The 25,839-nt window shown below is 37.9% G+C and overlaps 2 protein-coding genes across 2 annotated transcripts in view; both read left to right on the forward strand.

Moving 5' to 3' along the window:
• The window catches only part of MIGA1 (mitoguardin 1), a 35,729-nt gene extending 11,118 nt beyond the window's left edge, over positions 1–24,611 (forward strand). Inside the window, exons 8-16 of the mRNA XM_041421897.1 lie at positions 11,191–11,291; positions 18,071–18,189; positions 18,373–18,445; positions 18,781–18,867; positions 18,991–19,089; positions 19,405–19,539; positions 20,291–20,344; positions 20,928–21,044; positions 21,362–24,611. Of these exons, the coding sequence (XP_041277831.1) occupies positions 11,191–11,291; positions 18,071–18,189; positions 18,373–18,445; positions 18,781–18,867; positions 18,991–19,089; positions 19,405–19,539; positions 20,291–20,344; positions 20,928–21,044; positions 21,362–21,580 (1,004 nt within the window). The 3' untranslated portion in view covers positions 21,581–24,611. The remainder of the gene's footprint in view (positions 1–11,190; positions 11,292–18,070; positions 18,190–18,372; positions 18,446–18,780; positions 18,868–18,990; positions 19,090–19,404; positions 19,540–20,290; positions 20,345–20,927; positions 21,045–21,361) is intronic.
• A 1,052-nt stretch (positions 24,612–25,663) lies between these two features.
• The window catches only part of NEXN (nexilin F-actin binding protein), a 22,913-nt gene continuing 22,737 nt past the window's right edge, over positions 25,664–25,839 (forward strand). The window contains exon 1 of the mRNA XM_041421392.1: positions 25,664–25,682. The gene's annotated coding sequence lies outside the window, so the exon portion shown is untranslated. The remainder of the gene's footprint in view (positions 25,683–25,839) is intronic.

Raw genomic sequence — 25,839 nt, forward strand, 5'->3', positions numbered from 1 at the left:
AAATCTATGCATAATCACTGAAGCTGTTGAAAACTCATTTTTATATAATTTATTAACACAGACTTCTGTAATGTCTTGGATGGATTAATGGATTAATATCTACAGCCTGAATTTTCTTCCTGCCTCTGAATGTTATTGGAAAAATTTTAGTTTTGAGTGTATTTTATTTGCCTATATACACCAAATGTTTCTAGTTATAATTCCTAGTCTCCAATGAGGAGCAGTTTGTAATACTTCAGTTAGGTGAGCTCTAGTATTACATACTATAAAATAACTTAAAGAGTCGTGTAACTTTTTATGTTAGCTTGAAAACTTTTGCTTGCTTTGTTCCTTCAAGATAAATTTACATTAAATAATTTCTTAATTTCTTGGAGAAGGCCTGAACATTTTTCTAGTGGCTCAAACAGGATTGAAATCGAAACAAAAGAACACAGCTTTTTCTCTAAGTGTGAAAATTTATTCATCCCAACAAATGGGGGAAAGAAAAGAAAAAAAAAGTATTTCTAAGTCTGAGGAAAAGCTTAGAAAAGTTATTCCAATCCTATATTTTAAAAAATAATGCATATTTTGAACATTATTTTTTGCTATTGCAGTTTGTTGAAGTTCAGTAACTGCTAAAACATGAGGTCTCTTATATTGCAACTTATTGCTACAACTCCTTATTTCTGATGCCCAAGAGATACTCAAAGTGCAGATGTTTGAATTGGATTGTATGTCTTCCCTAATCAGTAATATTTAAATCTTCCCTTTAAAGGAATTTTGTCCAATATGAATAACACTTCCTTTCTATATGGCTGTCCATAGAATTCCTTATCACAAAGCACTACAATGCTTGAACAGAGTAAGATTGGTAGATAGAAGTTCAATCTAATACTGAAGCAAAAATATTTTTGCAAATGTTTTGTCTATAAAAATACTATAATGCTTGGCTTTCTCAGTGATACTCTTAGTTTTGGCAGTACTCTACTAAAAATGCAAAGTAGCTTTGCTGCTGGAAAATATTGGTATTCATAATATGTATCTTTTTGCAGCTATTTGCTAATGTGGAGTGTATTTTTGTGTTAATCCTAGAAACTGAAGTCTTTTCAACAGTGGTTCAGGAATTTCTATTTTACTCTTCACTGACCCAGCAATGGAGAAGTCAGGGTCACTTACTATGGTCAGTTAGCTTGGAGGTTTTTCCAAAAGCACGTCCAATAAGATGAGAAAGAATCTGGTTCTGGTTTTTGAGGACTCTCATTACTGTTTGCCCAACAGCTTTGCCATTAGATCCAGCAGTGCAGGCTATTTATACACCTCATTGCTTTCCCTTAAATGGCATCCCCAAGCCCTGTCTTCTTTCTGTCCACACCAAATCTCCTGTCTAAGCCCTTGTCTCTCTCACTTCTTGACTCCTGCCATGTTTTGTCTTGCCTTGTCCATTTAAAACTTGCTTGTCTGACATGGACTTAACTGTTGTTTATAAAAATCACCTTTGCTCAGTTTTCTAACCAGATTATCCCTCTCTTAACAAGTGTCTCTCCCTCGGGAACTTCTCTTCAAATGAAATACAAGCTGGACCTCCTTTTAGCTCTAAAAGCTGCTTATAATGGAGGCACAATCCACCAACATGATTTTATTTCCCAGACTTTGTTCAGTTAGCTGTTCCTGTGCATCCCTGCTCAGGCCTCCTAACACAAAATGCATTTCAACTAATTCTGCTCGTTCTTCACAATATGTGGGCAGTTGCAATTGTCTCTTTCTCTATTTTTTAAAAACTATTTAAAAAGTACATATTTACCTTCTTTTTGAGTAAAGAAAAGTAATAATTTTCCCCATGTGTTGGGACTTGAATTAATAACTGCTTGCCTGCATTTTGAAAAGTTATATAAAAATGTAAAAAGTCCTCCAAATGCAGGAAGTTGTTTTTTTTTTTTTTTTATATTTCTCCTCTCTCATGTTTTTGTGATACATTCTTAACAAGTTATAGTTTGCACGTTCTTTTTCTAACTAGAAAAGGTGTACGTGCACTTAACTTATTAGTTTGTATATATTGTGAGTATAAATATTCTGGAGGTAGGAACAATCAGATAGATGGCAATGAGTGAGGGTGGGATAAGTGTTTATTTTTCTGCCTGGAGTACTGGCAGTGTGAGGTTGTATAAATTGATGATCAGGAACATGTTTTGGTCCATAGGGCAAATTCCTCTTTTAGAACTTCTCTGAAAACAATCTCTTTTTGCATTGCAGTCTACTTTTAGAGAGGCTTGTCTGATTTTTGGGCATAATGAAGAAAGGTGAGCCAGAACAGGCTCAGGGAGATAAAGGCAGTGATAGTTCAAAATTTGAAGAGACTTCCAAGGAAATCAACTCTCTTGGCTTGGTAGCTTAGTGTTGGACGTGCAGAAACAGTACTTTGATCTTTCCAATTGCTTTGGAGCACAATATCAAAATGGAATATTGACAGAATCATAAAATCAGCAAATAGAGATTTCTGCACTACAGTTTTATTAATTCAGTAGTTAGAACTAAAATCGATACACTTCTGTCTGCAATTTATTTTCAAGGGCTTAAAATGAAATTAAAACATTGTGTGCATGTGCACATAAACAAAAGCTAAGAACTTTTCTTAATGTGTCTACTATGTATAATCTTGCTGTCCTTTAAGTGGAAGACTCTGACCCATCAAGGTGATATAAAAAGTTGTGGTATATCCACACAGCACAGTCTTCAAGAATTGATGTCAACTTGTTATCTAGCACTAGCCATGCCCCATCACTACAGCTCTGCACATTTATTTGCCAAGCATTTCGAGTGGGTGTGATTTTTTAAATTGTTTACCCTGTAACTAGAAGGCTCAAGTAGCTTGTGTAAGCATTTCGTTCCTAATGGACTTTTAATATCTTAAAACTTTCTTAAACTTCTGTTTCAGCTTGAAATGTTTCAAAGTTGAAACTATATGTGGGAGTAAATTTATTTCAGTCACAATTTATAGCAAAAGTGAACAATAACAATGGAGGGAGTAAAATTTATTATTTATATGTCATTTTTCTTTCATGCATCTATTTGTGCAGTTAATTGCTAAAACTCTTAGAAAAAGTAACTGGATTTGAGATGTGCCTGATTTTCCTTTTGATGGTTCAAACTACAGGGTGTTATTTAAATAAATTACTGCCTCTAATTCTCTGTGAGATATCTGGACTGTGCACGTGTCCCACCTTACCTAATAATCCAGTTTTGTAGCAAAGTGCTGTGGTGTAACTGATTCAAGAGCACATGTCGATCACACCAGGCTTTATTCTCTCTCCTGCTATTTAAAGCTGTCCTTGTTCTACATGGAGGAAGCCTGTGAGTATTTAAAGGTAAATGTATGCATATTTCCACATGGCTTGGCACTGATTAGCAGCTGCTCAAACAGATGTAGTTAAAGTTGCTGTCTAGTCAATGTATTAGTTATCTGTGGTAAACCAGAGTAAGGGAAAATAAAGCAAGGCTTATAATAAAGAATGTACATAACTTAGGTGATTTGCAATGGTTAGGTTGCTTTAATAATTACTTGCATTCTGATTCAAATATTAATATATTGTTACTAATGCATTTGGCAACCTTATAGTGTTATTAATTTGGTTTTTTAGTTTAAGCTGATAATTGTTCTTATTTAGTAAACTAAAGATTCAGAAGAACTCTACATAGAGTACAACTTTCTAAGGATTCTTATCTCATACTTTCCCATTGTTGGGGACAAGTGGAATACAAGTAGACCCCAGTCAGTGGGGCACTTAAGATATTCTTTAAGTCTTATTGCTTAAAGTTAAGCGTATGTCTTAGAAATTTAAGTTGTTAAACTGTATCTGTGTGCAGCTGGATTTGCAGAAGCCAGTCACATTCCTGAGCAGTGTCACTGGAGTCTGCAGCGTTCTGTTGAATAGTTCTGCCCTGAAACTGAAGGGAGCACTGAGACTCTTAGCCTGTTCTTGCAGAGTTTTTCTGTGTCAGACATGCTCCATTCTGAATACAGAGAGCCCAAAATACACATGTATGTCTGCATCTTTTGATATTTATTTCACTGAGGATCACCAGCTCTATAGCTGCTTCTGTCTTTGTGACAGATTCGGGGATGAGAATGTATCAGATTTTCTGATACTGTCTTCATACATGTAAGTGGAATTATCAACTGCTAGACAGCATATGTTTCTTGTAATGGAAGAACAAATGAATGTGTGAGTTCCTTTTGTCAGGCTGTCTTTCTTGCTTTGAAATGTCAACATCCCTATGGCATGATGTACTGGCTAAAGAAAAACCTTCCCAGAAATCTTAGTTTGACAAGATCATCTTGAATGGTTTTTGGATTGCTCTTGTTTGCTCTTTTGCGTTTCATATAACATGTTAAGAAACTGATTTGAAAAAAAAAGTAAATTGAAGAAACAATTAGGAACACAATAAATTTCAGGAGCTGAGCAACAGTTGCTGGTTATTGTCATTTTTCAACACTATGTGTGGTAATATCTCTCTTTGAAGAAATGTGTGGTGGGAAAGGCAACAAGGGGGCAATGAATTGCCTTGGAAAGAAGGAAGGGATACTCTTGGTAGCGCACTGGTAAAAACATCCTACTTTTGAGTACCCACTGACTCACAGATGTGGAAGAAGTGAGACCAAAGGGAGAAATTCACTTACTTTTGAGACTCCTCTGTCAGTCTGGTGAGAAGACCTTTCTACCTAACCTGCTTGTGGAGGCCTCTGGCATAGGAAAGGTACTGAAGGTACTAATTTCTCGACCTGGAAGCCTGAAAGTTAACATTGTACTTCCTTCTTCTCTAAATATGACATTGCATCTTGAATCTGCTCTGAATCCCCGTGAGTTAATGTACTGTCACACTGAATGGGGTTGAACAGACCATTCCATTGTCACTAGAAGGTGGCTGTACAAAAATAGCAGTAGGTTGCACTTGGTTTTGAGATGTGAAGAGCAGAGAAAAGGCAGTGACGTTTAAATGTGATGACTAAGGTGTCTGGCAGGCTCCACAGGGCTGTTCTGTACAGCCTGGGGCTTCAAAGTCTCAGCTTTGAAATAAGCAGCACTGGAATTCAAACTAGTCTTTGCTGTGGACAGCAGAGATGTGGTGCTTTCTGAACTACAGGAGAATGGAGTACCCCTGTAAAGAGGAGTGACAACTTTGTGCTGCACATCCATCCAAACAGACTCTGTCTGGATTAGACAACTGGGCAAAACTTCACTTGGTTGCCAGATCTTTTCTCTCAAATCAAAGTACAGAAACTGTTACCTACTATTAGACTTGAAAACAGTAGAGTGCTCAGAAGAAAAACTTTTCTATAAAGGATAGAGATTTAAATCTTAAAATCAGGGAAGATCCACTGATATTTAGGTTCAGGGTAAAGAAGTTGTGAAAAACTGTAACCCTGTATAAGTGTAGAACCATATAATGTGCAGTTATGAATCAATGTTTACATTTTCAGTGAAATGAAAGGCTGTGTGATAGGGAGAGACCTCCCAGTGACATGTAGTTTGCACAAGATACATGTCTCAAATCTGCTTCAGGATCATATATGTCTGTAAAGCAGAAAGTCAGAGAGGTGAACACATGCATACATCTATTTTTTATTTACTAAGCTGATTACTCAGCTGTCAGCACACATGATGTGTTAATTCAGTGTATAAAATATATATCAGATGTTGCTTTGTTTTCTTAAAATTCAGATTTCAGCAATATAGCAACACGTGTTTACTTCACCTCTTCCTTGATATTGTAGAGTTCTCATGATGAGGTCTTTCCATTTTGAAATGTTGGTTTTACAATAAATCCTGCTATGATGATTCAGACACAGCTTTCACAGGTCATAATCTCTATAATAAAATGATATTTTTAGCCTTTGGTATTTTATTTGCTTAAAAAAAAATAACAGCTGTTAGAAAATGTTCCAACTCTGTTATCAAATTTACAGAAGAAGTCTTCAGCAGATTTAAATCTTGAAAGAATCATTTCATTTATCACCATTCCAAAATACCAAATTTATATAGTATTCCCTAATACTTTTCTGTAATTTGATGTACCTGTGTGCATGGATTATGGGAAATAAATGGATCTTACATTCCTTTCTCAGGTACACTTGATTTTTACATGGAGAGACTGAAATGATTACTCATGTAATTTTGTGCTGTTTATTTACTTTTGCAAGATGAGAGCAATAGGATATAAGAGCAGTAGCCATGTTGTTTTGTTTTATTCACCATTAAATGTAGTATTCTGCAGATAATATAACTTTATGGACAAAGTCAGCATCTTGAATGTCTGAAAATAGTCAAACTATTGTCAACATCACAGAAATTGTTATTATTTATTTCCAAAGTACTTGGAAAATCTCTTGAAGATATTTTCATAATCTTAGGCAAATTGCATCTTTTTCCAGATGACAAGTATTGCAACCAGTACATCACAGTTTTCAGGTGGATTTTATTGCTTATGTGGTAAACTGAATGGATTGTACTATTAAAATTTTATAAGCATTCTCTACTTATGAAGAATAAGAATATTACTGTCATCTATACACATGCTTTTAATTCATCTTTTAGTCAGTTGTACTACTTTTGTCTTAAGAATAACATCAAAGTAATACAGAACACAGTGACTGAACAACATCTTGGGTTTTGCATAATGATAATTAGGTGAGAACTCAGTGTCTTGGAAAATGGACCTTTTTATACCTGTGTGAGTTGTTTTAAGTAGAAGGCTTTTATGTGAACCCTGAATATTATAGTTGTGCTTGGAAACAATTATGAAAGCTCTGTTGAGTCAACTTTCTCCAAGGAAGTCAGATTTGACTCTGTATTCACACATAAGCAGAGGATTATTCCCTGCATGAAAACTACTGAGGTTTCTGTAAAGGATGTCATTTGAAGGCTCAGCAGTAAGCTCAGCCACAGCTTACCTTGACAAAGGTTTGTGAGTACTAGGAGGAAGGTGAAGTTGCAAACACCAATTATCTGGTGCTGTCTTGTGCTGTTTTCCCCAGTTCTTCTTCCCCACTAGACAGCTTTGGTTGCTGAGTTCCTGGTCTCACATTGGTGAGCAGAAGCTCAGAGTTTGAAGAGGGCCCTGCTGGAGGTGTGAGCACCCCGGAGAGCCAGGCTGGAGCATCTTCTGTGGGTTGGTGGGCGTGGAAGGACCGTTGCTTTGTTTCCTAAAGGACTCCGTCACTTCACAGTTTGCGTCAGAGCAGTTGCAACAAAGAACTGTGAGACATGCTGAACCCATGATACATGCTGATGGACTGGTAGAGTACAAGATTTGGGGAGATATTTTAAAATACCCTGATCTGAAATACATGTTCATGCTGAAGTCACTAACAGCTTTGGTTTTATGTGGTTAGATGAGGTGCCTCCAGCTCCCCCAGATATTTGTGTTACTGGAGAATGTAAACACATAATACACAGTGTGGGTACCCTGCTCCATTCTTGGCTTGCTTTTTTTAACCTGACCCAGTCATCAAAAGGGAGCACCTGAAGGCTGGGATTGTTTTCTTTTTATAAATATGACACGATGTAAAATTCACTGTTTTCTGGGTGCATCTTGTAAGACTTCGTGTAATGCTTTAGCAGCTACTTGGTAGAAGTGATGATCAGCACTCTCAGAATTATGAGTATTTATAAATGTAAATAAAGCTGCTTTTGGATGTTTCAGCAAGGGGTGACAAACCACTGTGCCACTTGTGACTAGCTAGAAGACTGTGGCACATTCTCTCACGGAACTGAACTGTGTTGATTCATGCTGCTGTGCTGTCTGAACTGGATTATTGTAATTCCTTTCACTGGACAGGAAGCCACACATTGAAGGGGTCTGAGGACACAACGTGGGTTGGCAGAACACTGGGCCCCTGCTGCTCTGAGGGTACCATGACTTTTCATAAGTGGATTCCTTTGCAAGGTTTTTTCCTCTTCTGAGTCTATAAAGTTTCTGCTTTCTCTTTCTGCTTTCCTGCTTGTGATGTTTTAACTGCATTGATTTTCCACTGAAGTGGGAGGGCTGGGCAGAATAGGGAACCATGACTTTAATGATGGTACTTAGAACTAAAATCTGTGACTCCCAGTGAGTTCTTTCCTAGTGGGTAAGTGCTTTCCTTTTTTAAATGTGTCAGCTAAGTGCCAAACTCACTTGTGAACTCGTGCCATGTTTCATTCAGGGTTGGCAGGAAGATAACATGGAAATGGTTTTCAGAGTTTTAAAACATGATGTGAAGGTGAATACTTCCCAGTTGAATACTAAAAAACTAATTTCTGTGCAGTTATGAAGGTCAGATTTTGCTCTGGGATTTTAGGGGGTTAACTTTGTGCTCTGTCTTACTGTGAAAACCTACTAGAACAATGACAATTAATTATTCTAGATTAGTACTTAGTAAATAGATATGAAAATAGCTTGGTTCTGGTCTCTTTTTTTTTAAATCTTGTTTAGTTTAAATAGATAATTGTTTGCAAAACCTTATAAAGCTAGGAGTAATTTCACAAGCTTTAACAGTCCTCCGTATTGTTCCACTTTTTTAATACCTTAATCTAATTTATGGACCACAGATGCATTTTAAGGCACTACAATCAAGAGCCATGATTGTAACATCTGAAACTCTGCTTCATCCACTTTACAAATATAAGTGAACCCAAAATAACTCCTTGGCTCCTCAAATAAGCAAAGTACATTTGAAGCTCACATACTTGCTAGTATTCCCCTCCTGAAGTTATTAGAGTCCATAAGAACTAGGGATGAGTGTGTGAGCAGTTGCAGGCACTGGTGGGTGGGTTCCTCTTGCAGCTGTTCATTCCAGGAGTCTCTTTGTGCCACTGTCTCTTTTTTTCGTGTTCTTCTGTCTAAGAATGTTCTGCTGGTACTTGCATGGTATGTACTCCAGCTGTAACTTAATTTTCACCCTAGTGAAATTCCTTGGTGAATTTTCATAATAGCGTGCTCTCTTCACAGCGTGGGTATTGATAAGCACCTGCTTGGCTTAGGATGTTTTAGGGTATTAGGGTGGTGGTGGCCTGAAAGTCAGAAATAGCTGACAAGGCTGTTTGGTTTTCTTTAGGGAGGCTGTGCTTTGTGTGCACATATCACTTGCCAAAGGTACTATTTCACTCAGCATTTCCAACCTTATTTTTAATCTTTTTCTTCCTCATAAAATGCAAATTTTGTGTCTTTTTCTGTAGCAATGAAATTTTTTTTTGAGTGAAAGCATACTCCATATTCAACTAATTAACATGTTAAAAACTGGCTTGATGATAGATTTAAGCCATATTAGAAAACTTGGAAGTGTGACTTTTTCAACAAAGATAGATTATGTCAAAATTTTATTAACTCTAGAGCTTCATGTAGTCTGTAACAGGCTGAATGCAAGATCTATGGAAGAACCCCTGATTCTGTGTTGTTCTGGGCTGTGGTTCCTTCACTGACACAATTTTTTTTAATGTATATGGAATATATTTTAGTTAAACAGCATTATTCCCATTTATATGTAATCAACCACATAACCCAGAGTTAAATTATTTAGGATCATTCTGGGGATATGTTCTTGTTATTGAGCTATAAACTCACATATAACAGTAAAAGCTACTTAGGCAGGAGAGGTTGAAAAATGGAGAGCCAAAAAATCTGCAACCAGGCTATAGATGCCTGTACTACTCTGGGTTTAACAGAATTATTGCAATTTCAGCAAACTTTTTTTGTGAAAAAGTGATATTAGAAAATCATCTAATGTAATATTAGAAGAGAATTAATGCAAATCATGAGTTAGAATTAAGAAAGAAACATCATGCTACCCATGTACTCTAAACAGACCTCAAGCTAATGCTTTACAAACCACAGTTTGGTTTTCTGTTCCAGCATTTTCAGTATGTGATTGTTTCTCGACCAGCTTGGAAGCTGCAGTACTTTTCCTCTCGGTTTTAAGAGGTCAAAAGAAAGAGCTAGTAAGAATGAGCTGAAAAAATCAGACTTCATATGAATAGTGGTGAAGTCGTGATTGCAATTTGCCTAACTCACTCTAGTAAAATCTTGGTCCAAACTCTGAATAATTTTTTCCCTCAGTGAATATTCCCAAAGACACATATTTGTTCTGTGCAGTTTTTGAGCTGTCATTCCAAGTCCCTAACTAATAAAACCATAACAACCACCAAAGTAATAGTTAAGTAATGTGGCTTTTAGCATTTCAAGTGATGAGTAAACCATCCCAGTAAATTGGCGTTTGGCCACTCCGCTGTGTAATGGAGTTTTTAGTGAAGTATTGCCTTAGCAACAAGGCTGGATGACATTGGGTAGCTGGTTGCTGCTGACTCTTGGAGATAAAACAGGCTTTTAGGAACACATGTGTAATGTCTGAAGGTAAAGTAACCCAAAATAAATGCATCTGCTCTACTAGGAATGTAGGATGGGTCACATCAAGCCAAAGTCTGCCTTACTGACTTACGAACTTAATCCGTCTGTGAAAGTGTTTCTGTACGGTGAAAATGAAACCATCCCAGAAGTGCAAGAGTTGAAATCTGAGAATAAAGTAAAGCAGAACTGAGAGAAACTGTATTGCAGATGATTTTAAGAAAAAATATCAGTTGTTATAAAGGCGCTAAGAATTCTTGTACTGTAGGAAATGCCTCTGGATGTTATTTCAATGAAGAAGCTTTTTGAGGGAAGAGGATGCAGTGAAGATTAAAGCTTCACTTGCTCTCTGAAAGAACCATCAAGTGAAAAAAGGCATGAAAAGTAGAAAGTGAAACAAATTCAAGTGAAACAAAAATGTGGTGGTGTTTTTTTTATTAATGGACTTTCGTTTAAAAAATAAAAGTGATGACTAGGACATGGAGCAGTTTGTTACATAACAGCCAAGTCAAAAACTTAACTGAGGACCTAGATCAATATAGCAAAGTAATATCATAAGATAGAGAGATCATCAGAAGTCTATAAAAGAAAGGCCAATACCTTGGCCAAGTCTTTTTGTCTTCTTCCATTTCATTGTGGATGATACTTGAAAATCCACTTTAAAGGCAGAAAAACACAGTCACATTTATATATGTTAGTGGGTCATAAGAGAATTACTCTTACAGTAGTATAATGTGTCTTCCAAATCAAATACTGTGTTAAAGTACACTTGAAACACATTTTCAAGAGTGAAATGGAATTTTCTGATTGTCTAATAAACTTTTTTTTTTTATTTTAAAGATAAAAATACAGGCATTACTGTAAAGGATAATGCGGATGATTTCTGCCTTCGAGATACATTAAGCATCGCATCCACGGATTCCTTTGTTTCCACAGCTGAGGTAAGACTTTTAAAGATTGCTTTTTTTAAAGATTTATTGATCTATTTCAACAGTGAACAGAAGAATCCTTATTTTTTGTTAATCATTGTAAGCAAAAATATATTTCTCTTATGGGGGAAAAGGGAGCTTTTCCAGTCTTCATTGGACCCAGTTGTTTTGGGGTTTTTTGTGTACTGGCATAATGCATTCCCAAATCCTCCTAAACAGAAGTTGCTTTTGAAAAACAGATCGCATTTTCACGAGTGAAGAAGCAGTCAGCTGAGGCTATAGTAGTTCCTTTCACCATGATTTATATTTTCCTGTTCTTTTTTCCTATTGCTTTACCATACTACAAAGATGTATGAAGAAGGCTTTGTATTGTTTAGACCTGGAGGGGGTTTTTTTTGAGAGGAAATTACAAGACATTGACAGCTGTATGTTTTAGCACGTTCCATGCACAGTATGAAGGCACCAGGTAGAGCTGTTACTCTGCACCATGATGAAATGACTTAGCAGGAACCAGAGGTCTGAGACTGCTCTGGAGCCCCGGGCTGAGCTGCTGGGGGAGCTTGTCTGGCTGTGTGGGTGTGCAGGGACCCCACAGCTCCCTGCAGCCACCAGGGAAGGGACCTGGGCTGGCAGTGACAGTCCCTGGAGGTGCAGTGGGGCTGCCAGGAAGCCTCCTGACTGGCCACACTGGGAAGCTTCCTTAGCAACATCATTTACTTCTTCTAACTCACTCTAATCCTCTGGGATAAAAGCACAAAGGACACATAATAATCTCTGGGTAACAGCCTGTTAGCTGGAGTCTGCTACAGCTCCCTTGGAGTGTTTGAAAGAGACTCATGAGCAGTGACACACTTAATTGAATGAGGAATATCTCCTTCTGTAGTCTCTGTGGAGCTGAAGTGATCTTGAATAGCACTCTTCTCCAAAAAACAATAGAGGCAGTTGGCCTCAATAGATCCATTTTGTGGTAGATGCTGCTCTCATATACGCACCATAACTAAGCTACTGAAGTCAGTTGCAAAAAGAGAGAATTGCACACACATTCTTTGCAATTGTTTTGACTGTCTATTATAGGATTTGTTTTTTCCATAACAGTTACCTTGATTTAGTAATTCACATTAAATTGTGATTTCCTTGATTTAGTAACTCACATTAAGTTGTGGTGCCTAGCATCCATTCCTAACAAGGATTGTATCCATAGAGACTGGTTACACTTTGCTGTAATTTGGACAAGACCACAATTCAAGCTTGCTTCAACTCTACCAGATCATGAGAGGAGCTATAAATCATTATAGTTTTATATTTTATATCTGCTTTGTTTTTTGGAGTTTTTTTCCCATGAACTTTTATAATGCTTTGCAAGTATCTGAAGATGGGAACAACCCCTTATGCTCATTGGTGCTGTTTGGCTTAAAAGAAAGGCAAAACCAACCAATCAACCAAGCAAACAGAAACCCCAGGATGTATCACCTCAGTGGAATCATCATCCTCTCCTGAAGTTATATTGTCCCAGTATCTGCAAAAAAACATTGGAATCAAAATTGGACATAGAATTGTCTTTAAGTATCCTGAAAATATTCTCCACATTTTGATACATCAAAGCCACTTCTGTCAACTTGTTCTTCCAGGACAAAATTATGAAGATTTTCTCATCCCTTCCAGCTGTTCTAGCCTTTGCCAATAGAACAAATTCTCTTTTCTCAGATTTTATTGAAGAATCTAGTGAAATTCTTAGGTGACAAAAGTCCTGAAGATTAATAGAACATGAACAACTTGCAGTTTGGTGTTTGAGCCAGAGCACCATCGATGTTCTGGGTTAAACAGGAGCCACTAGGCTTAAACTACAGTTAGCTCTGGAGCTGTAGCTACAGGGCATCATTGTGTGGTGCAGGGAAAAGAAAGGTGTGAATTGGTGTTCTGGTACAAAACCACTGTTAGCTTGATTTAATATTTTGTCCATCCTCAGGAGGGTGTGTGGCAGGGAAATGCTTATGGCAATGAGAAGGAGCAGTAAGGACTTGCCAGTGTATTCAGCTGTTAGTAGAGAGCAATAATTGCTTTGATTTAACAGGATTACAATTGACATACCAGATTCCTTTATTCAAGACATGATGATAAGTAGCTTCCTCTTGCTTATCTACTTCTTACTTTTTTTTTTCTTGTACTAGGGAAACAGTGGAATGTTTTAATTTAGGTTAAGAGGTCTGAGGCTTTTCCAACTTTGGATTTGTCTCACCTAAGGGCCAAATAAGGCATTTCCTTCATCATAAGCTCCCTGATTGCAGTTACAGTATTAGTAACTGTCCTAAACTCCATGTCCTGATTGACATGTTTAGCAAAAATTTTAAATCAGAAATTCATATGTGTGTTTATGCTGCTCTGTGATTATGCTCTACTGGAATTAATAATTTCACCTACCAGGAAATTAGAATGTGGCACCATTTTTTGTGGCCTCATCACACTGCAAGCTGTGTGTTGACAGTACCTTGGCTTCCTTCTACGCTGTATCCTGTCCCAAGGAGCAGGACTAAGTATTTTGTGTGACTCTGATTTTGGAGACTGGAAACTGTGTTCATGTTTCAATGCTGACACAGTCAGGTCAAATTTAGCTCCCTGCCCGCAGGAGAGAGAACATTCATGAAACAAGACAGAGATAGATGCTTGAATGGAAATTGATAGGGATACTGCTTAGGAGGCAACAAGAATGTCATGCTGTGTTATATTAGAACAAAATATAGGAAAGAGCTGTACAAAACTGGGACAGTTTGGCAAGGTTTGCATCACGTGCCCTTTTGATAAGCTCTACAGGATAGCAGGAGAGTGAGCCAAAACTTCATTTATGGCTATGGCTGGTGATCCAGAGAGTGCTGAGGATCACTCATTTGATGACTTCTCATACAGAGTTGTGCTTGTCTGGCACCTACAATATACACAGGTGCCTGAATCCTTATAAAGACAATTTAGACACAGTTGCCATCCCCATGACCAGACAGGCTTCTATTCTTAAACACAGGCTCTAAAAGCATTGCAGAAAGGGTGGTAAACATGTCTATTTGCCCTAATTAAGTTATTAATACTACTGCTGTCATAATTAGTGGCATTTTCTTCCCCATTTGAGCCTGGCTGCCTTCAGCTTGTGTTGATGAGGGATAGAATGCTTTTCACAGTCTTGCTTTCCCATCTACTGTGATCAAAATAGCTGCCACCTTTGGCAACAGTGCAGCAGTGAGTGTGCCAGATAAAGGCCTCTGCCCTCTCTTTGCTAATCTTCCTAACAGAACCTCTTTCCTGCTCTCCCTGACAGAGAGATTTGTTGCGCTTCTTTGTTGTCAGTGCACATGCATTTATCATATCTGATTTTTGTGTTTTGACTAGTACTGAAGCTGTAGGTCTATCATCAAATAAACTTTGCTTTCCTCATTAAAATGTTAACCTAGACCAAAGCTTGGGAGATTTTTCAGACTTGTGAATAAAGCATTTGCTGCTTTTTATCAGTAGCAGCCTTCCTGTTTTCTTCCAGACCTTAGGTGAAACACACCACTTCATCATTTCAATTTATTAAAATGCCATCTCAAAGGTTTTATTTACTAATCACCATCACATCTTCCAACTCCCCAAGTATGTTTAACTTTCATCCTGCAGCTACTTACTTTTTTTAAGGAAATCTTTTCTCATTTCTTTCTGAATGTCTTTTCATTTTAAAGAGATCATAATCAGCTTTTTTAATATAGAATAAACATAATTTCTCAGAATATAAGGAATGCTGAATGTGCCAGTTAAGTGACCTCTCTATTAGGGGAAGCAAGCAAGAATTCCTGAAAGGTCTAGCATTGTTTATTTTTGTTACATTCATGTAGGTGGTTATTTTGGTAGTCAACAAGGTCTTGATGCACAGCTGAGAATTTTTTCTATTTATTAAGAAACAACTTGTGCACGGCAAATGAAAGTACCGAGCCTGTTCCTTAAACCAAAGCAGTCAGAGCATCCCAGACCTAAAAGCGATTGCAAGTGGCAAAGGTTTGATGCTTTAGAGCAATGATTTCAGCATCTCTTTACTGCAGATATTGCCCCAAAGCTGAACTGTCCAGAGAAAACTGATTAGCGTCTGAACAGTGTCCATGTTGTGATTTTCAGAGGCTGCTCTGCAGCACGGCAGGCTGTGCTAACTAGACTCCACAAGCTTAGTTAGAACTACAAGCTTTGGAGTTTTGAAGATGTATGTGTTATTTTAACATAATGATCTTAGGTATCCCCTGCAGGCCATCATAAATGTCCTTGTGGTGGTCACCTCTTTCTCTGGTCTCTCCTTCTTGAGCCTTGAATGGGTACAAGTAAAGCCTTACATAATGAGATTGCTGCTATGGTGTCAATCATCTTCTGTCTCTTCTTTGTCTGCATTTTAATTTTCTTCTCCATGTACCCCCCTGACACTGAGGAAGTAGCAGACGCTTAGGGGCTGGCACATCCAATCCACCATCACAAGCCTCTCTGTTCCTGGCCACTGCCAGCACTCCTGGGAGCTGTCACATAGCTGCTTGTCATCCCTAGAGGGGTGACAGTGGCAGTGGCTGTGCACAGAGGTGGTCACTACAGAAGGGACTCTGGGAGCTTTCAAGTGTCTAGCTTGCCTGTGATGCCAGAATGTTGGATGTTGGAGCTTTCTGGTAACTTGTGATTAGTACCAAATCCCTGTTGAGGAGAGTTATGTGGTGCTTAGGGGTACACAGAGATAAAAAGCAGGTACCTGAATAAATATTATGAAACATGCCCATTGATACAAGGTACTTACAGTGAGCCATCTAACTGGAAACTAACCCTTCTGCTCACCTTTTTCTCAAAGGTAGCAAGTCCTCAGAGACTTCTACAATGAAGAATTCATTTTCTTTTGATGCTGTCTTGGGAGGTTCTTGTCTAGAAAATGTTGTATGCTCTGAATCTTGTAAAATATTGAATATAATTTGTGAATTTTCCTAGTAGCTGAACTCTTCTACATTAGAATTGTGGATGTATCTTTACAAATCATCTCTAATGCATTTTACTTTAAGCAGGATGTATAGGCAAACTTTCACCTTATTTACTCTGCTAAGAATAGCCCTACTGGGTGCAGGATCATTTCAAGCATAATAATCTATGTTACATCTGTATATTGTTACATCTATATACTTTGTCTGTCTACATATAAAATACTGATATAGCAATATATTTTTAAAACATCAAAAGAAAATCCGCGATGACTCCAGGAGCATTAATGGTGCAACTTCACAGCTTGTCTGGAGTCACCTTTTTTAGTTAAACATTTAGTTTCTAGTTTTCAGTTTGTTTGCCTTTTCTCCCCTTCACTTTTTGTATGCCAATAGAAGTCAGTGGTAGAGGAATTTGCTCTCCCTTTCCAAATATTATTTGTTGGAATTAATCTGTAATTAAAATCGTCTTCTCATGGCAAGAACAGTTAGACCTTTCTCTCCTGATATTTTATTTCATCTGTTAGCATGAGAGGAATTGTTGTTTTCTTTTTTAAAAAAGCCAAATATAATCAAGGGCCTCACCCAATTCCCAGGTATCGGTCCCTGTGCTAAAAGGCAGTGATCAGCCATCTTCATGTGTAAAGGTGTTATCACCTCTGGTGCTGGCAGCAGTGAAGGGTTACCTGTGTGTAACTGTAGAAATCTCCAGTCCTAAATCAGTCACACTCAGTCAGTTCCATAATATCTGAAGAAGGTGGTTTGCCTGAAATTCATCATACTTGGCTATATGGCCTTAGTGGCAATAAAGGCTGCTCAGCATTTATGTACTTGAAAATTTTAATGGAGGTTTAACATAAAGTAATACTTCAATATGATTTTCTAAAGTCATTCTAAGATAGAGATTAATCTTTTACGTAGTTCAGTTACCTTGAGAGTTAATGTTAAAGATGATTCTATGCTCAGTTTTAATAGCCTAGAAATACACGTTTGTTTGCCCCATGCAGGATATTGAAAAAAAATATAATAAAAGCTATAATTAATTTTCTGGTAATCAACTAAACTGAATGATGTGTAAACATCAGATCTTTTTCTTTTATCATTAATAATTTTTGGTAATCTTTGTAGTGAAATTGTAGCTAGACATTGTTTTGTGGATTAAATATGTTACCCTGTAAACAGGAGTTCTCTGTATTATTTATCTGCTTTGATTTATGGGTCTGGTTTTTCCTTTCTTTAAAAATGTCTACAAGTTCATGTTTATTTCTATGTTAATCATAGAACTAACATTGCCAATAATGAAAACCATTTAGGGAGCCTGTAGTATAACACACTGAAATACTCCTGGTTTATACAGTATGTTTGGTAACTGGGAGACTTATTTTCTGTGAAACTAAAACAGGGGTGGAAGGATGTTACTATTTCCAGCTTCCTAAGGAACTGAATGGTGCAATCATTTTGTACTTTGTGTCCTGGCAATTATTTTCTTTCAACAGCTTTGAGACCCATTAGATTTATTTTAACTAGACAATTCAAAAACTTAACTATGCAAATGAAATACAAAAGTAAGCTGCCTTTATCTTATTAATTAAAAAGTTTTGAAACTTGAAACTGTAGCTTTCAGATTTTAGGAGTTACAAAGTTAAGTCTTATGACCTGGTGTATCCGTTCTGTTCACTTGTTGATTGTGTACCCCTTTGTTTTAAGCAGATGCAGAAAAGGATGCATCTTTCAGTAGAACATGAGGAAAACTTCTTTAATTTGTTTTATCTTCACAAAAATTATATCAGCAAGCTCTTTAGTGAACTTCCAAAACATCTTTTTTTTCAGCTTTCAGAGCACAGAGAGGTTCGTAGCACGTATGGTCTGGACTCCCTTTGCCACTGCCCTCTGTATGAAGAAGCCATGCACTTAGCAGAAGAAGGCAAAATTTATTCACGGGTGTTAAGGTATTGATTTATGTCTATTTAATTATTTCCAGGAAAAGCATGAATTAAAGTTTAATATTCTATCTGGAAATCACTTTTTAGAAGTTACTTGTACTAGGTACTTTTTCTAGTAATTAGACTTAGATGGATATTCTTGTGCTGCTTTTTTTTAATGGTCTTTGAAAACTTTTCTGTTTTGTGTAGGACTGAAATGTTTGAATGTCTAGGAGACAGTGACTTCCTTGCTAAGCTTCATTGTATTCGACAAGCTTTTCAGGTAAACTGTGAGGAGGGATTTGTTTGTCTTGTTAAGCCTAAACTAAAGTACATGGCATTGAAATTCGCTGTTACTCTTTATACAAGTATTTTTGTAGTGTAATCTCTATTTAAATATTTTCTTGTTGCTTTTACATTTTTATCATTCTAAAATGAGAATGTATTTGCGGAGGAGTCCAGATTTTATGATTATCTTTGGAACCTTTGCACACAAGGCTTATTAGGAACTTGCTAACTATACTAGAGGTGATAATTGTATGAAAATTGATTGAAATGTTTAAGGTCATTTGAAGAACCTCTGAAGAACCTGTCTATATTTTCTGAACCCTTTTCTAGGTAATTCTTTCAGAAACATCAAACAGAATATTTCTTGCTGAAAGTGGAAGAAAAATTTTGTCTGCTTTAATTGTGAAAGCACGAAAGGTAAAAACCTTTTTTTACCAATGTTTTGTTGTTTATGTAACTTCTACCTGAATTCACTGTCCAGGGAAAATCAACCATATCTCTTTTTACATTTGCTTGATACTCACTGCTTTTACTTTACAGAATCCAAAGAAATTTGAAGATGTTTTTGATGAAATGATATATTTTTTGGAGCAAACAGATCACTGGGATAATACCGAAATGGAACTTGCTGCTAGAGGAGTGAGTTGCATTTCTGAAAAGTGCTTTTACCCTTACTAATGCCATAGGATCTAAAAATAATTTTTTACAGCTCAGAATTGTGGGAAAGGCAACTCTTTATTGTTTGTATTGCTGATTTAGAGAAATGGCATTCACCAGTTTAGTACCAGAAACCACACTTTTTTTACCTTCTCCTTTACTGACAAAGTATTTTTAATATTCATTAAAAACTATTGCAAATCTGCATGTTAATACAGCATTATGATATGGTGCATGCTGAATTCCACTGCTGCAAGAGAAAGTAGGTTACTTAGATCATGTTCTCATTTAATATAGGTGAAAAATCTGAATTTTTATGATGTTGTTCTGGACTTCATATTAATGGATTCATTTGAAGATTTAGAAAATCCACCAATATCTATACAGAATGTAGTAAATAACCGCTGGTTAAATTCCTCTTTTAAAGAAACTGTAAGTATTCATGTATAATTATTATATTAATTGATCTGTAGTACATTGCAGTGTACTGGGTGTGTACCTGAGATCTTCCTCAAAAGAATTTAGAAGATTGTATTATCAGGTTTTTCATAATAGGAATTCAAAAGTTACAAGTTGGCCCAAAACAGAAATGATTGAATGTATTGGAGAAAATACTTAAACTTGTCCTTCTGACTGAGGGGAGTCAGATGAGGATAGTCAGAGGCTAGGAGGGGCAAAAGCCCAGTGCTGATGCTGGTATATTGTATTGCACAGGTCCATATTTGGACAAAGCTCCCTAGCTGAATCTGAAGTTATTGCAAGAATGTTTTTGCTGAAGTGAAAAAGTACATTTCAATGTGTTCACATGCCAGTTAATATCTAAAATAGTTACTCATGTCTGAGCACACGCTTCAATATATAAGACTGGTCCTCACTTAAACCCAGTGAGTGTTGCTAACTATGGTAGCTGTAAAATCAGTCAAGGATGCCAAATTACATTTGAATTTAACTAACGAAAATGTTGCAAAGATGGATCTGAAATAGCAAGTATGTGCTACATAATAAACTTGTTATTTATATCAGCTGCTGTTTTATGGTTTTAAACTTTGTGTTATCACAAGATTGAAACTGAAGAAAATACATGTCCCTGAAATATAGAATATAGAAATACAGTATTCTGCAGATGAGTTCTTCAGATGGAAAATTATTTGGGGTTTGCTTTATTTTTTCTTTTTACAATTAGGCTGTGGCTTCAAGTTGTTGGTCAGTACTGAAGCAAAAAAGACAGCAAATGAAGGTAAGTTGCCCCTCAGATTATATGGAACAAAGGCATTGATCATCTCCTAAGAATTTGAAGTTCTTTTTGTAGCTTTGGCAAAATCAATGAGTGATCAATCTTTAGTCCTGTAGACTTGTTAATTTAGCTCCTGGGGCCCTACTACCTGTTTTTAGCAAAAAGCCTTAACTGAAAGGTTTTCCCAAACCTAGTTTAGGTCCAGTTGGTGGGGGTGTCTGACTTCCTGCCCCACATGCAGATCTCCAAGTTCTGCACACCAAGGTCATGATTCTTGTATCTCACCTGCTTGTGCTGGGATTGTCAGCCCCATCTCCCTGCATGACCCCGCAGCCAAATCCCATCCAGTCCTGCCCTGTTACCTGCCTGAAGCACCACGTTCCTCACCAGCACCAGGAATTCTGCTGCAGCCTCCCCTCAGCCCCTTCTGCAACCTGACCTCTCTGTGCCACAGCTCGCTACCTTTGGAGGATTTTATTAGACCAAGGAGGGAAGTGTTGGGCTTTTATGGAGACTTAATGCTAAATAATAGAGCTGTATACTAAATTTACTGTGTAACTTTTGTCTACAATTTTTCCATCACTAGGTGCCTGATGGATTTTTTGCACATTTCTATGCTATATGTGAACACATCAGCCCTGTTTTGGCCTGGGGCTTTTTGGGCCCTAGAAATTCCCTCTATGACCTATGCTGCTTCTTCAAGGTTTGCAACTTCCTTTTAATTACCACTTTTTTAAAATCTTTCTGATTAAAACAAATTAAGATTTTTTTTTTAATTAGCATACATTTGCATTTTCCTAAGATTAAGGTTAACAGTAAGAAACCATGAGAAGTAAGTACTTTCATATGAATGCTTTAAGCCTGGAACTGTTGTACCAAGGCTGTTTTAGCACACTTCCATCTCAGCACCAAAATAATACATAATTGGATGCTTTTAGGGAACATGTTAAAGAAAGAGCTGTTTGCATTGCAGACTTTTTTTCCTTCTTGTACCTGATAACAAGTTTTTTTCCCCACTAGGATCAAGTGCTTTTCTTCCTCAAAGACATTTTTGACTTTGAAAAGGTGAGATACTCAACGATGGAGAGCCTGGCTGAAGACCTCACGCAGCTGCTGATCCGGCACACGGAGCTGCTGCTGGCCTATCTTGGGGCTGACTCACTGAGACACGTCGGGGCCTGTGTCAGTGGCCACAGGCCTGTCCTGACCAGTGGGCTCCTGGAGGCAAAAGTACAGTAAGCTTAAAATCCCTGGCAAGTGGCAGGGAGTGCACACAGATGTGCTCTTTTCCACCCTTTTCTCTAGTGCTGAAGCTGCTGTGGCTGTTACTGAGCAAGCATCTGGGAATGCATCGTGTTGCTAAGTATGGAAAAGGACTCAGGGAGGTTAAATGTACATCTGTGAAAAGAACTGGGAAGTGTATTGCTGTATATACCTAAATTAATTTTGCAGCTCAGCTGTCGCTGTATTTATATTTCATTATCCCAAAGCTTTTTTCTGTAATATTCGGGTAAAGTTTATTTATGAAATACTGTACTTTTGCACAAATAATTCGTAAGTGAAGCTGATGGAGTTGTTTCCTTTAAAAGCTTATAGTACAAAATGTTCATTGCAGAGTCTCCAAATCACTAGGTGTCTAGATCTAGAAGGTGTTTTGACTGGGGTGTCTGCAGTCAATGATTCATGTGACACGTGCAATAAAGCAATCACACGCACAGAACTGAACATGTTGCCCCTGCCCCAGAATTCCATTTGTGTGGGTGTAAGCAGCCATTTTGTACTACAGTGTAATGGAGCAGTGCAGGAAATGCAAGCACCATTTGGGCAGGAGTGACTGCCAGTATGCAATTTTTACTTTATTTTGATTTAAAATATCTAAACATCACTAAGGTATTTTAAAATATTTCTTTATATTTGAAAAGCTAGCTTCACCAATTAATTTAAAACTTCCTTGTTTTAAAACCATTACTACTCAATATGGTGGTAAATGAACCAATGTTATTCTCAGTTCATATGTAGCATTTCAAAATATATTTTTAAATAAGTATGTATTATAAGATTTATTAATTATGAAACAGAATTGAAGGCAGTGTTTTATAATTTAATAATTTGTGTCTTCCTCCCTTCTTTGTGGGAAGTCAGGTGTCTGTTTAAGTGGAGATTTATGCAATTGTGGCCATCTCTGTGCAGTGTAAAGCTGTGGCTCAGGCCATGGAACCCTGAACTTCAGACAGGAACACAGCACCTTCAGAAGGCATGAGGCACCTTGCAGCAATGGCTTTTCCTGTTCCAGAGGTGATAAATAATGAAGAGCTGTAATCTTTGAATTTCTTTCAACTGAAGCAATGCTTCACGGTTTGTTTAGTCTTTGAAACTGCACTTACATGCCTCTGCTACACAAAGCCAGCCCACAAGAATCTATCCCATGTCAAGAAATACAGAGTAATTCCAAATATTCAGATACTTGAGAAGCATGTTGTTAAATTCTAGGATATCAAAACAAACTTTGACTAGCAACATTTCAAATTTCATGTCAAACACAACCCAAAAGGATGCTGTTCAAAAGGAGGGCCTGTGTAATTCATAGATTTTACTGAAGCCAGCATTTTGCTCTTTTGTTGTACTCACTTGATAAATACAAAAAGTGATGAAAATGTGTCATATTACTTGTGTGAAATGCCAACTGATTATAGTTTATTTAACAAAAAAGAGTATTCTCTATATGTAATAAACCAGAAATTCCAAATGCTATTCTTGGCCTATTTCCACCGTTTAACTTGATGAGCTTGGCACCATCCTCCTTGCTGTATTTTTTTTTCCTCTGCAATGTGTCTTCAATACAGGCATGTGAAGTTTTTCTTCACCCACCTCACTTAAGTTTTGAGAAGATAAATATGCTTAAGCGATGTGTATTTTGGCAGCTTTTTGCAAATTATGAAAGAAATTATATTTAACAGTAAAGGTGTCTTGTTGGGTTCAGAATCTATAGGAATAGCTGGAAATAGAAGGAACAGAGTGAGTATTCTGCATATTCTAGAGCAAATGTATGACCTCTAGGTAACAGAACAGAGTGTCTGCTGTGGTTTGTCTGGTCTAATTAAATGGCATGAAGAAAATTACACCTTAGCATACATCACAAACAAATAGAAATGCACTTTTTCACTGAATTAAAGGTAATTGAGATTTTCGTATTATTTATAAAAAGCTCTTGAAGAAACAGAGTTGCAGATGAGATTATAAATGTTTCCAGACACTTGGAAAAAATTAAACCTGGAAACTTGGTCTTCTGTCAAAAACACAAGGATTGTTTTAAACACAAGAATAAGAAAAGTCTAATAAAACACCAAACTATTTAGAAAATGGGGAGAACTTCATAATATCTGACTTCAGCATTAGTGTCCCTTTCAAACAGGAGCACATCCAAACACTCACAGAGCTCTCAGAAGTCCACAGAGTTGGGCTGAAAATTGAGCCGATGTATTTCTCATCCAAAATAAGAAGTACAGGATCTGGTTGTTATAAGATGCCACCAACAAACACTTGATTGAGAAACGCTAAAGAAACCAAAAAAAGAAGGGAATAGAGAGACAGGGAGATGTCAGGTACAGGTGGGAAGGCCTTTGATCTCCTCTGAGTCTTTTTCGATCTTTTTCTAAAAAGCGTCCATCTGTTCTGAGTGTGTCGCTAACTCCAGAGAGAGATGCCAGTTTAAATGGGATAAAGCTCTCTCCTTGCAGCACAGAGCTGCAGTCAGTTCTCTTACAGCCTGCCCTTGAGCTGGACACAACATTTGTTGATAACCAGCCGTGTGGCTTAAGAATTCAGGAGTGCACCATCTCTGCAAACACAAGTGCCAGAGCTGCACCACAGCAGTGACAGCATGATGCAGTTCTACTCTAGTTAATTCATAATCAGACTCAGAATTTAGTTTATAGTGTCTGAATTTAGGTAGTTTTGAATGATACTTTCCATCCTAATAAGAACAAACTAAATTTAAAAGCCATCCTCTTCTGCCATAATGGTACTCCTAAGATTAGAAATGCTGAATGCATAGGGATTATAAGGAATCTAATATTTATATCATTTGCAATTTAGTTGTAATAATAATTTTACTTTAAATGTGTTCTTAATGATTATTATTCTTCCTTTTTGTAGTGTTTGGTTTCTATCAAAGTAAATGTGTCAAGTGTCAGTAAGAGTATTTGTGACCTTTCTATTGCCTAAATGAACTGCAGCTGTGTATATAAAATAAAATATTTCAGTGAAACAACTGTTGCTCATATAACTGCATCTGAAACTTGAATTTGAACAGTTTTTGAAATCTAATGCAAAATCACTTAATATGGGAGGAATTTTGAAACCAGTTAGTCATCCTGAAATTTGATTTTTCTGCCTGAAATCAACAAAGAACAACTGTTAGAAAATTTACTATGTAAATTTAAAAACTATTGAATGGGAGCAGCTTTTGGGCTGTCCAGTTTCATTGTATACAGCTGTTACATTGTAACAGCCAAGCTGTTGTCTCTCTACTTGGTTTTAGGAGGCAAATTTTTTCAGGCTGGTTTCCAAGCCAAACTGCAGTGCTGAGTTCCAGTTGTGGATTAAGACTTCCTTTATGGAGTAATACAAATAATGAAATAGAGGACATAAGGAGTCTGACCCCTACTGCTGTAGAAGGGCCATGTGTCCGTGCTTTGTCTGCCCAGATTTGTTTTATGTGTTGCACGTTTGTGTGTTCATGTGCTGAAAGCGGGTGCGTCCCTGGCGGTCCGAAGCCCCGACGCCGCTCCTGGGCTTCAGTGCGAGGGTGGCACTGGGTGACAGTGCCTGCCGTGTCCTTCAAAAGGCAAACGCCTTCTGTGTTTTAGCTTTGATGGCCGTTGTTCGGATCTGCACAGCCTAGGATCATGTGGTGATTGTCCTAATGCTGATAACCCAGCTGAAAGTTAGGCTCCAGTCCGGCAGACACAATACAAGGGAGATAGGAAGAAGAAAGTTCTGCACTGGAAACCTTGCAACTGAACACGTAGGAAAACAGCCATCTTCAAGCAGGAAAAGGAATGTGTTCAGATGCAATAAAATCACGTTTCTGCCTCTGCTTTGTGAAGTTCCCAGCGACAGGCGCTGCTTTGAGCCACCGGGCTCTGCCTCTCGCAGCCTGGCACTAGGGAGATTCCTGCCCGCTCCATCAGCGAACTGTCACATTACTATTATTAGTTGATCGCTCTCCATGTGCCATTAACCGGCCCGTGGACCGCCGTCGGTATAAAACCCCGCGGGCCGGCACAGCCGGCGCAGCGGAGCGCTCCCTGCGTGCGGGGCCGGGGCTGCAGCGGTGGCGGTGAGTGGGGCTGACCCGCCGGCACCGGGCCGGGGAGCTCCGGGCCGGGCCGGGAAAAGCCGCGGTGCTCGGGACCAGCGCGGGCAGGGCGAAGGCGGGCGGCGGCGGAGGCTGCGGGCGGTGGGTGCCGGTGCGTCCCGCCGGCCCGGCCCGCGGA

The sequence above is a fragment of the Onychostruthus taczanowskii genome, unplaced genomic scaffold (genome assembly GCF_017590055.1).
Source record: "Onychostruthus taczanowskii isolate IOZ18803 unplaced genomic scaffold, ASM1759005v1 scaffold7, whole genome shotgun sequence".
Taxonomy (NCBI): Eukaryota; Metazoa; Chordata; class Aves; order Passeriformes; family Passeridae; genus Onychostruthus; species Onychostruthus taczanowskii.